Raw genomic sequence first — 13,509 nt, 5'->3', positions numbered from 1 at the left:
ATACTTATATATTTAATTTATGGAAAATGAATTAAATGCGAAAAATAACTATTTTTGAAGTGCTTCCGGTGACGACCGGAAGTTACGACGAACAAAACAAAAGTGTTTAAACACATCTACATACACAGGTCTATCATCGTACAAAGATTGGTTGTTCAAGTCTTTACCATTTTTGAGATCTCGAGGTGACAAGCTTTTTCGTTGCGGGACAGGAAACGGACGACCGGAAATGATGTTTGGAAATATGAATAAAACATCCCTAGATTTTATCATTCACTATAATTCCTGAAAATTTCAAGAAAAAATATCCAGTCATCTCTGAGAAAATCGGGGAAAAAAATAAGAATAATAATAACTAGACTCTTGTTGCTATAGCAACAAAAAGGTCTTCCGTTCCTCATGTATAAATCTGTACAAAAGATCCATTTCTCTCGTAAACAGAAAATGGATATAATTCATACTGTAAAGGAAATCCCAAGAAATAAACAAAACAAAAAACGTCATTTTTTGAGTACTTTCTGTGACGACCGACTATGTTCTGTATGATCGCCGGATCATACAGAACATAGTAAACATATCTTCATACATTGCCTTGTCTTTCCTCAAAGTTCAGATGTTCAAATTTTTGTTAGTTATAATATCTCATTGAGAAAAGGTTATTGTCTTGGGATTGGAAACGAACGAACGGAAGTGATTAAGAAATTGAAAATACATATTTTAGTACATTTACCTATGATACGTTATTGTTCATCACATTCAGTAAAATGTTAAAAAACAATTCTAAAGTTAAAAAAAACTTTTATGCTTGAACACTTCGAGTGAAAACCGGAAGTGACGTAAGACCAAATGGAACCCGTTAAACACATGTTCATTCAAATGTCCATTATACATACAAGTCTTGTGTCTTGATCTCTCACAGTTTCTGAGATCTTAGGGGTAGTTTGTTTTTTAAAAAGAAGGCTAACTGAGATATTTGAGATGTCTCACCGGAAGAAGAACTTTTTTGGTTTTGTTTTTTTTCCGAAGTGTAGATGACCTCTTGTATTTTTAAAACTTAAATGTTACTTCCATGCTAATTAACCAACGTATTTATAAAAAATCAGAATTTGGTGTACTTCCTGTAACGACCGGAAGTTACGCCAGATAAAACGAAATAGTGCTAACACATGTCAATACACAGGTCTATCATCCTACAAAGTTTGGTTGTTCAAGTCGCTACTGTTTTTGAGATCTCGTCGATATATGTTTTTTGTCTCGGGACAGGAAACGGACAAACGGAAGTGCTTAATGAAACTTAAATTTTTTATATCTTGTTTACTTTTCTATTTTACATTATTTTTCATCGAAGTAGCTAAAACTATCAAATAAAAACAGTTCAACGGATAAACAGTTTGATTTGTTTGAACTCTTCCGCTGTGGACCAGAAGTGACGGAAGACAAAATGAAACTGTTTAAACACATCTTCAATCAAATGTCTATGATTAGTGAAATTTTCGTGTCTTGATCACGTACAGTACCTGAGAACTTGCGGGTACAAAATATGTTTTAAAAAAGCTTCCTGAGATAATCGAGATATCTCACCGGAAGTAGATTTTTTTTGTTTATTTAACATTGCATAGATGACATATGTAAGGATCTATACTAGTATCTTTATTATATGGAAAGTAAATTAAATACGTAAAAAAAAAAAAAAATTGAAGAGCTTCCGGTGATGACCGGAACTTACGCCGAACAAAACAAAAAATGTTTAAACTCATTTAAAACTATAGGTCTATCATCCCTCAAAGTTTGAATGTTCAAATCTTTATCGTTTCTGAGATCTCGATGTGACAAGCTTTTTGTCGGGGGACAGGAAACGGACGACAGGAAATAAATTTTCAAAAATTGAAAAAATGCCTAGAGATATGATCATTTTCTATCAGTCCTAGAAACTTCAAGTAAATCTATCGAGCCTTCTCTGAGAAATCTTGTGGACAAAAACTGGGAAAAAATTAATAATAAAAAACCTTACAATCTCTATAAGGTCTTCCGTTGGAAACGGAAGACCTTAACTAGACTCTTGTTGCTATAGCAACAAAAAGGTCTTCCGTTTCTCATGTATTCATCTGCACAAAAAGTTCAGTTATCTTGTAAACAGAAAATGGATATAATATATACATTTTGTCTTTCCTCAAAGTTTGGATGTTTCAAGTTTTTGTTAGTTATAATATCTCGTTGAAAAAAGTTTTTTGTCTCGGGACCGGAAAGGAACAAACAAACAAACGGAAGTGATGTAAGAAATTGAAAGTAGATATTTTAGTACATTTACGTACGGTACGTTACTGTTCATCACATTGAGTAAAATGTTAAAAAAAAAGTTAAGTTTTTAAAAAAAAGTTCTATTGCTCGAGTAATAACCGGAAGTGACGTAGGACCAAATGAAACCCATTAACACATGTTCAATCAATGTCCATTATCTATATAAGTTTTGTGTCTTGATCTCGCACAGTTTCTGAGATCTTGTGGGTACTTTGTTTTTTTTTTAAAAGAAGGCTACCTGAGATATTTGAGATGTCTCACCGGAAGTAGAACTTTGTGTTGTTTATTTATAATGTGTGTATGACCTTTTGTATTTCTATAGCTTAAATTTTACTTCCATGCTAATTAGCCAAATATTTAAAAAAAATCAAAATTTGGTGTACTTCCTTGGACGACCGGAAGTTACGCCGGATAAAACAAACTAATGTGAACCCATATACATACAAAGATCTATCATCCCACAATGTTTGGTTGTTGAAATTTTTACCGTTTTTAAGATCTCGTCGAAATAAGGTTTTTTGTCTCGGGACAGGAAACGAACAAACGGAAGTGCCTAGTGTAAATTGTATTAAATATTTCTTGTATACTTGCCTTTTGTACATAATTGTTAATTAAAAAAACTTAAAATATCAAAGGAAAACTGTTAAACTCATAAACAGCTTGATTTATTTGAACTCTTCCTGTGTGGACCGGAAGTGACGAAAGGCAAAATGAAACCAGGTAAACACATATTCAATCAAATGTGTATCATTCATGCAAGTTTCATGATTTGATCATTTATAGTTTCTGAGATCTCGGGGGTACAAAATGTGTTTTAAAAAAGCTACCTGAGATAATTGAGATATCTCACCGGAAGTAGAATTTTGTTGTTGATATAACATCGCATAGATAACTTATGTATAGAATCATAGTTTTATGTTTATTCTATGGAAAAGAAATTTAATGCGTAAAATTAATTATTTTTGAAGTGCTTCCGGTGACGACCGGAAGTTACGACGAACAAAACAAAATAATATAAACACATCTACTGCTATAGGTCTTTCATCCCACAAAGTTTGGATGTTCAAGTCATTATCGTTTTTGAGATCTCGAGGTGACAAGCTTTTCGTCGCGGGACAGGAAACGGACAAACGGAAGTGAATTTAGAAAAAAATTAATTAATAACTTCTAGATCTTATTAATTTCAATCATCAATGAAATGTTTAGGAAAATCTATCCAGGCATCTCTGAGATATTCACGATACAAAAAGGGGAAAAAATAATAAGGAGAAGAAAGAAAGAAAAAACCTAACAATCACTATAAGGTCTTCCGTTGGAAACGGAAGACCTTAAAAAGAAACATTACAATCACTATAAGGACTTCCGTTGGAAACGGAAGACCTTAATAAGAAACATTACAATCACTATAAGGTCTTCCGTTGGAAACGGAAGACCTTAAAAATACTTACGTTATCTATGCTCTGAATATCTGTACAGATCTATATAATATCCATGGTCTGCGATAGTCCTCATATAATTCGAAAAAAAGCTTTTGGCTCCACGTCTTATGCATTTATATATTATGTTTAGGGTATTTAGTTTTGACTAACATTCTGTATAGTGGATTAAGATTTCAAATGTAAATGTCAAAGCATGCACATTGAATATGATTTCTATCAGCACAAAATGACATACAAAGGGGATGTAGACAGAGGATTCATGCCTTTCCTTGCCTTTTTCATGTGTGCAGAAATTCTTTCAATTCGTAAAAAGCAAAACAGAAATATGAGAAGTATAATGATAAATAATACAGAACATAAAATATCATAATGTGATGATGATGCTGTTTTAATACCCTAATAAATGGAATGGTTTATTTAGATCTTTTTTTTTATTGTAGATTTTATATAGGTTATATGATTCATGCCTTTATGACAAAATGTGTGGATTGGTTAGAAAATATTTTAGATCATGTTTTCAACCATACTAGTTAGAATTTGGATTAGGAGTTCACAACAAAAATTTACTAGGAGTTCTTTTTTGAACTTGATGAAATTGTTGGGATAAACGTTAGCCTCCAAATCTATTTCTGCACTTATTGAACAAGAAACTTTCCTTGATCGTGTTACTATTATTAAATCTTTGCTGAAGTATGCTTAATTTATTATGGAAATCGAGAACAGATAAAAGGAAAAGGTCTGGAACAAAGTTGTTATACAGGATTTTTTTTTTAATTTTAAATCCAAGTTTTGATATAACACAACAATTCTTTGGATAAAAATAATTTCTTTTGCTAATTCTTATAAAACATGGATGGACATTTTGGTTTTATAGAATATGTTCGATTATGGAGACAATTTTATATTGAAATAGTTGCTTATAGAAAACAATGCATTTTGAAAAGATGTTAAATTTTCTTTAATCTATTATATGAAGTCAATTATCAATCCCCTCCCCTCCAAACATTGCAATATCATCTGCATAATAAACAATAGTCATAATGCAAAAGAAAACCCATTACAAAAACATGTTTGAAAATCTATACAGAAAACAGTCTGAGTAGATGATTAAATATCTATTTCTTTTTATTTCATTCACAATTAGGTATCTGGTATATGAGGTACATTGTTTTATTTAAAAAAAAAACTTTAAAAAACCCAACAATTGGCAATGAGATCACAAGTTTATGTTGAAATCGAAACTTATGAAAGTACTCTATATTTTAAGTGTCTTATGAGGAGTATGCATCCTTTTTTCTTTTCAAATACTGAAAATTAGATCATCACCCCACTTCAATGCAGTTCCGAACGGAAACAGTTCATATTTTGATAAGTATCAAACAAAAGAACGACTTTAATATCTCCTTATACAGAGCCACTTCTGTCACGAATATTAAATAATTTATACTCTTAAATCAGCCCTCTTAAAAGTATGAGTAAACGCATCCAAACGTTTTTAGAACCTAACTCACGCGGTTTTCTTCGTAATCTAAGTCAACTATGAAAACTGTTGAAATAGACTTTTAATTGTTCTTTCAATTTTAGGGTCATTACACATGATATTCAATATCTGGATTTTGTACTCACTATGTGAGGTCAATGTCCAGGTATTAAATATTAAATAAGTACATGAATTGATTAATTATATTAGTATTGAATATTAAAAGCAAATCTATGATTCTCTTTGGTCCATGTATTTGTAGTTTAGAATGGAAAAAATTGTTGCCATCCTATAAAAATGTAAACCGATTTCAATTCGTTTGTTCTAAACTTTGCCTTATAACTTGACTATTACGCTAAATCTTTTAAGTTATTAGAAACTTGTACTATGTATGCAACCGTATGCACTGTTTAGATAAAGACTATTCCTCCATATCGATCTTTTTGTTGTGAAGCTAGAAATGAACGTGAATCGTTTTTGGGAGTTGATTTTAATCAACTCTTCTATGCAGTTACTCTGGGTCTCTTGGACCTAAGCACAAATCTTCACCGCTGACAAGTACTTAAAAATAGTCGATAAATTCGATGAAATCTATTCAGATGCATTGTATTTAAAAAAAAAACTTATTTGAAAATAGTAAAACTTCAAATGACATGAACAATTTAGATATTTTTTGTAGTCGTATATATTTCTATGCCAGAGTTCAATATTGCTTTGGGGGGGGGGGGGGTGAAATATTTTGATTACTGACACATAATGCATCACGGGGCGTTAATGCTATCTTTAAATAAGACACAACATGATTCTAATGATGGTTTCCGTCTATATTAAGAAAATATGTGCGTACTCATTCAAATACAGCTAAGTAGCTTCTTGCCATGAAAATTGCATGTCTTTGATTTTTTATTTTAAAATATTGAACAATAATGAATAAATCAACTCTCGTTAGTACTTCAATACTTTGATTAATATATTTGGATTTCAGCGGCCAGATAGTTTGAAATGCGAGAAATTTCCAGATTTGGGAATGTGTGTGTGGGAAAAAGGGCAGACCACATGGACCCTCAGGATCCGGAAAATGGATAGAAAAAATAAAAAGAATGTTTTTGAAACAAAGAACAGTGGACCAATGAATAAAACGTTTAAGAATTAAGAAATTGTATATTAAAATATTTGATAACCAAATACTTGCTTTCGGCATCTTTGTGTATCTGGCATTTCATTTTTAGAGACATCAACCTCTGTTATCATTTTTTAAGTCATAAAACGAAGGGTGTCAATCATCAAATATTTAATTATTGTAATTGAAGTGACACGTAGAAATACACAACAATAACAGCAAGAACATTAAAAATGGATGCGCCTTTAGCTGATGCTGAGTAATTGAACTGAATTTATTAGATTAAACAGAAATGAAAGTTGTAAACCGACTGATTTGAAAAAAGGGAAATTACATGCAATGACCTGTATTATTTTACTGTGCAGAGAGATTCGTTACAAGAGAAAGCTGGATATACTGTCACTGTGATATTTTTCGACCAATCAGAAACGTCTATATCTTGTCAAACCAAGAAAATGATAATAGAAAAGAAAAATATATTTTGAATTCCCTATACATCAATAGAAATACACATTGATGCATCATTTTTGTTTATGATTATAATCATCATTTTTTTTGTTATTTGCTTTGACGATGAATGCTCGTATCAAGCAATTTCTAGTCTTTTTACAGCACTGTATACATATTTTTCAACCTATTAAAGAAAAAGTCCTTAATACTTAATTACAAAGTTTGTGAATTTTGATACTGTAAACGAATAAATTGTGAAAAAAGAATTTAATCAATGGTTTGTAAATTTGATGATCGTTTTGCAAATCTTTCAATTGTTTAAAAAGGCTTTCTTAATCTATAATTGTCATGTTCCTGCATAAAACACAATGTCAATTTCCAAACAATTTGTATGGCCTCCTTATAATGCTTTAATTTATCAAGAAATATATAGAAATGTTTCCAAACTATTTTATGTTTAAGATTTTTCAAGTCATTTTTAGCAATCAAAATTACTGTTGCTATACATCATTAAAATTAATTTAAACAATAGAAAATCCTAAAATCTTCTGTCGTTTTATCAGAAAACTTGTCGTGACAAAAATGAATATGGTTGATGATTAAATGCGCCTGCTGGGCAGTGTTGGGTAGGACGCGCCCACCGTAAGTAAATATATCTCCCGTAAATATTCTTCTTTTTGTTCAATTACTATGGGGTATATGTATGACCCAAAATAATATTTAAAACCACACATCATTGTCGCAGTTTATCGTATAACGTAAGATCGGAAGAAGCTAGGACACTGTAAAATAAGTCTGACTATGAAATTTCGTAACTTAAAACCTGAATATCATCAATTTCCTCATTAAGAATTGCTGCTTTTGTTTTGTTGGCTACATTTGTATACAAACTAGTATACAAATAATTGTATACAAACTAGTATAACAATTCTTGTATACAAACTAGTACCGTGTTTCTTCTATAGCTGTATTCTAGATACTTTAAATATTACATCTGACATGACATTAATCGTTGAGTATAAACTTCTACACGTTCATCGAAATTTAGAACATAAAAGTCTGGATAAGGCGAGCACCATATGCCGGAATGAAGACGGAAAAGACCGAACAAATCTCAAGTGAAGCGTATGCTAAACGAGATTACTATATTTTGCCAGACAATTTGTGAAACTATTATAAAGTGCGAAAAATAAAACATGAAAATGTATAAATTAAGTAAAACATATAGGCAATTAAGTTGATTAAGCAAACGCAAAAGTCAAACTCCAATATTATAATTAAACTTAAAAGTTGAAATACTTCTACAAGAATTTTAATAGTATTTGCATTTTTTGTTTGATAGATTCAGCTATGTTTAATTGTTATTGGATTTGAGTTTTGATTGCAACCAGCTACGCTTGTTTGCTATTGGATTCGTTTTAAAAAGATATCAATATTTTATCTAGTTTTATATTGCTTAAAAAATGAGACAAGATGTGAGTCATGCAAGTTAAAGAATGAAAAAATAATGACCAGATAGATAACTAATTTACATTTGTACCATCATTGTCACACGATGATCAATTTATATTTTTGTCCGATATTTTCATCACAATTGAGATAATTTTCAGCTAAATATATTAAAGAAGTGTTTCGTTAGCTTTAATTTATGGACTATCTAATAGATATATAGTGTCATATTATGACACTATTATGACATTTTCCCGACTTTGACATTTACCTCGACTATGACATGTCCAATTGTGACAAAGAGCACACAGCGGGTGTGACCGGTCAGCAGAGAATGCTCACTCCTCCTAGGCACCTGATCCTACCTATATCTTTTTGGAGGTCCGTGTTGCTCTGCTTTGAATTTGTATTTCGTTTCTTGGATTTTTGAGATGGTTGACGATTTGTTATTGTCATTTTTTCATGTATCCTAAAACCCATCTTACATCATAATGAAAGTTTTTAAAAAATATTCACATTAATGCTACCATGGCAAATTGTTTTCGCAAAGCGAGATTACACTCCTTCCTTTTTATAGAAAGCGCCACTAGGCGCCATATAGAGGCATTAATTTTTAAATGTAGATAAATATCAAAATTTACATTTAGTGGACATTTTGTTCTAAAACTGATTTTTAAAACTCACTAAGCTATAACAAAGCCAGATCAAAGATAAATTTAATTTCCATATGCAACAGTTATTAAATAAATATATTGCTATTTTAAATTTATCGTAAACTTTGTTAAATGCCAAGAAACAGAAAAAATGAAGAATTAATGAAAATATACAGTTGTGGAAATGTAAAATCGGTAAATGTTTAGTCAGAGTCTATGAATACAAAAAGTAAACTTGATATGAAATTGTACATATTTGAGTAAAAGAAGAAAAAAATGTAGAACATATATAGATGTATTAACATATAAGTGCTGAATTGCTATATTGAAATTAAAAGACGCTTTAAAGAATGGTCATTATAATATTTGAAGACATATATTTTAAATATTTTATGTTAGCATTCGTTCATTTACAAAAATAGAGACGTGCAAACGGGAAGATGAAATCATCTAAAAGACTGCAAAATTTCCATTTAAGTATAGAAGATCTCCAACGGACAAAATACAAAATCCATAACTTTTTAAACCAGACATTCAGTGGGAAATTCATAGAAATCAGAAATAGATGTAGTGTGATCGATCTGCGTGTGAGTGAAACACTCGACCTTAGTGACACCGTCTACTAAGGAGAATCCTTTACATGTCCTGTCAAGTTGACAGATGGCCTTACAATCATGTCGATTGTATTTCCCGTAGCTCAGTCCGTTAATACCAATCCGTCCGACATGTTTTATCAAACCTACAATTAGAGTTAATGTCATAGTTATTAAATATTTTTGGAATATTTTCTGAAACCTCTTTGCTCTTATATATATCATACGTACTTTTGGAATGAAAAACATTGTTTTATATAATTATAAAAAAAAACTCATAAAAAGACCCTATAGATATGATTAAATCTAAGAAAAACATACTGTAGCAATTTGTTCTTCTGCTGTTGGTACAGTCATTGAAATCGTTGCAGTCCTTACAGTTGAATTGTCCTTCAAGATCTTGATATGTACCAAAAGAACAAAATATACAAGCCGCCTTTCCTGTAACAGATAAGAACCATCGCTAAATGATTTTATCAAGAAATTTTATTTAGCAACAATAATATACAATTGTTATTGGTAACACGACAACCAATTCAAAGGTCAAACGATATCAATTCAAATCGAGCTACACATTTAAACAGGAACAGCAATTGGTAAACCTGTTGTATATTGGTGGTATCCCGATGGGCAAGGTTTGCATGAATCTATTAAAATAGAAACAGAAATATCCAATCACATGTGTTTTGTATAAAAATTTTTTTTTACAGATCAAAGTACTTTATTGAAAAGTCATTAAAATTTTGACCTTTTCTTTAATGAAGATTATTGCAGATTACCATTTTAAAAGCGCCAAAGTAATATTTTTCAAACAATATTACGAAGAATATGGTCTTCTTTTGAAATTTCATTTTTGACCTTAAGGTATTATTATCATTTTGAATATTACCTTTCATAATTCATCCAATATTATATTAAAAGAAATAATACATTTATTACAATATTTTTTAAAGATAGAACAACAGTTAAATCATTGATATCAGATTTCATATAATCTTCTTTAAAATCTGCGAGGGGTGCTTCTGACGATTTTATTATCGTTTTACTAACAGCGTGCCAGTTTGCTTTTCGGGCCGTGCTAAAATTTTGTATGCCGATTATTATATTTCTGTCCGATTGGTTGTTCGGTTTCATTGATGTGAATGCTAATTTGCATATCGAATACAGAACCCAGAAACGCACTGATCAATGACATTGCATGATGTTTTGGTAGTGAATATCAACACGTGGACAGTCCAAAGCCTGTGGTTTGTTAAATTTATTTCTTTACGTTTTTAACTTCATTAATATCCGATGGTTTCCGTAATACTTGGATTACTTTAAGACTGGTTTTTTCATGCAAGAGCGCTGCCCCTCCCAGTATAAATAGATTTACCGGGGAGTATTCGATTAATGCGACGTTCGTTAAACGTTCGTAGAAACGGTGGAGGACGTTTATTTCATTTGAACACATTGTCCATCTTCCCCTTTCTAGCGTTTTGTTACTGATATGAAAGTTGTTGAAACTGTATGTAACTGTTAACGTTAGTACCATACGCAGGAGACCCCGTCAAGGAGGTCCGAGTAAAATGGTGTAGGTATACTACTACACTGATTTCAATGCATATATATTTATACATTTAACAAACAACAAGCTTTGGATTGTCCACGTGTTGATATTCGCTACCCAAAAAATCATGTAATGTCATTGGTCAGTGCGTTTCTGTGTTTTGTGCTTGATATGCAAATTAGTATTAACCTATAATGAAATTGAACAACCAATCAATGAGTTATATGATAATCAGCATACAAAATTTTAGCACGGCCTGACAAGCAAACTGGCACGCTGTTAGTAGAACGATAATACGTGGGTATAAATTCCCCGCGTTTAAAAGGAATTTACAGTAATCATCAGATCTTCCTAAAATTTTAAGATATGAATTATAAGGCAATAAAAATTATTTAGTAAAGAATAATTCCATTTTATTCACCTTTTAGATTTGGATACTTATATGTTTATAAGTAGCTTTTCTTTTAAAGGCGATCAATACAGTCTAAAAATGGCAACAATCGTCGAGCGGTCTTAATTGTGTGGTCTTACCTGGCACTGTTTGGCCATAGAATCTATTATAAGTACCAACAGGACAAGGATAGCAAAAACTTGACCCTGTTTCGTTACTGTAACTCCCAGGGGGGCAATAAGAACACCATTGCTTGGATCCATCGTTGTACTGACCCATGGGACAGGGCAAGCACTGACCCTCTTTTCCATAAGTTCCTCCCCTACAAGCTTTTGAAAGGAAAGGAGAGTCCAAATCATGAAAGGGTATCACTGACAGATGATGACAATGTACATTGTTTTCACTATCTGAGAGCTTTTGTTGATATATTACTATTGAATTACTGAGACGTACGTTTGTGAAAATAATAAATATTCTATTTTTTTTAATCTGACAACGATAAAATGATTAAAGGTATTGCGTTTCTCGAAGATGAATACAAGAGAACGTTGTATCAAGGACGGGCAATTTTACTTCGTTATAAGCGTAATTCGGTCTATCCGTCAAGTTTGCAACATGAAATAAAAATCACGTCGCTGAAAGCGTCAATTCATAAACAGCATGTTCGCTATAACCGTGTTTTATCTCCAAAATTTGGAGAATTTTTTTTCAGAATTTGGTAACCTAGAAGCAGTTGGTTCTTATGACACCCATATAAATATCAAGGATTTAAAAATGTATGCTGAATTAATAACAATTTCTAGTAATATTATAATACTGATTTTTAATGTCCAATGAAAGACATTGGATAAAGATATTAATTTTTGTATGGGTTATAAATTTATGTTTTATTCTAAAAACCCCACCACATTAAACCTAAATATTTGTGCCAACATTAAATAATATGTTTTTAAGGCAATGTTGCAACTTAACATTTAATTTAATAAATTAAGTCATATATATATATATATATATATATATATATATATATATATATATATATATATATATATATATATATATATATATATATATATATTCCAGTTTAAAATCACAAATTGATCCTATTTACAGCAAACGTTTTCGCCATTCCTGGCTCTTCAGGCAGTTATGTAGAGCCAGGAATTGCAAAAATGTGATTTTATTCTGGATATTTATTATTTTTAAATTATTTAAAACTGTGCCGATTTATTTTCATGTTTATGTAAACCATGTTACAAAGAAATAGATTATACATACCTGTTGAAATACAAACATGGGTATTTTTCATGGCTACACATTTATGAAGAGGTTGACAGATTTTATCCTTGCAGTTTTTTGAAAAATCCTGTAGAAAGAAAAAAAATGTAAAAATAATTATTAAAAAGAAATAAATTAAAAAAGAACAACATTTCCTACTTATAAATAACATAGAAATAACAAATACTCTTTACCTTGGAAACATTTGCTAAATTAGCAAATATGCTGTTCACATCCGGCGTTCCTTCCAACAAAATGGCAGCCCCTTTAGAATTGACCTCACATCGAAACTGTTGGGTGTTGTAATTGATGGACTGACAGTGAGGTTTCCTCAGAAGACATTCTTTTATGCAGGTTTGAACACCAATGTTTGATATTTCTTCAGTGATGAAGTTGTTTAAGCGGTATCCATACATCAAACTATCAAAACAGAATGGAATAATCGGAGAAATTATGAAACAGAAGAACAAGAGTGAAATTTGTCTCATTTTTCAGATCAAATGTATATGCTCGCATATAATGAAGGTGCGCACTAATGTCCTTATATATCTTACTCACGATATGGTGGCTTCCTCAAAATGAGAGTTTTCGATTGGTAAACCAATATTAACAAAAAAATATTGCAACAAAATTTAATATAACTATAAAAAAATTTAGTAATGGTACTTTACAAGTATTTTCAAATTCAAATAAAAATCATTGCAATAATATTTACACAGTGTTCAGAAATAGATAAATTCCAAGTATGCTAAAATGCTTCAGATAATTTCATCATTTATTTCTATTCTTAGAAATTAATCAGTAAAGAG

General features: G+C 30.9%; 1 protein-coding gene across 1 annotated transcript; it reads right to left on the bottom strand.

Moving 5' to 3' along the window:
- Positions 1 to 9,504: 9,504 nt before the first annotated feature.
- LOC128156058 (uncharacterized) lies at positions 9,505 to 13,010 on the bottom strand. The gene is made up of 6 exons (XM_052818044.1): positions 12,895 to 13,010; positions 12,701 to 12,788; positions 11,563 to 11,751; positions 10,085 to 10,129; positions 9,804 to 9,923; positions 9,505 to 9,628 (listed from the first exon to the last, which is right to left on the bottom strand). Exons 2-6 carry the CDS (start codon positions 12,716 to 12,718, stop codon positions 9,623 to 9,625), a joined length of 378 nt encoding a protein of 125 aa, XP_052674004.1. The 5' UTR covers positions 12,719 to 12,788; positions 12,895 to 13,010; the 3' UTR covers positions 9,505 to 9,622.
- Between the last annotated feature and the right edge of the window lie 499 nt (positions 13,011 to 13,509).

This window comes from Crassostrea angulata, chromosome 7, assembly GCF_025612915.1.
Source record: "Crassostrea angulata isolate pt1a10 chromosome 7, ASM2561291v2, whole genome shotgun sequence".
NCBI classification, from domain to species: domain Eukaryota; kingdom Metazoa; phylum Mollusca; class Bivalvia; order Ostreida; family Ostreidae; genus Magallana; species Magallana angulata.
This window is presented reverse-complemented; position numbering and strand designations above follow the sequence as displayed.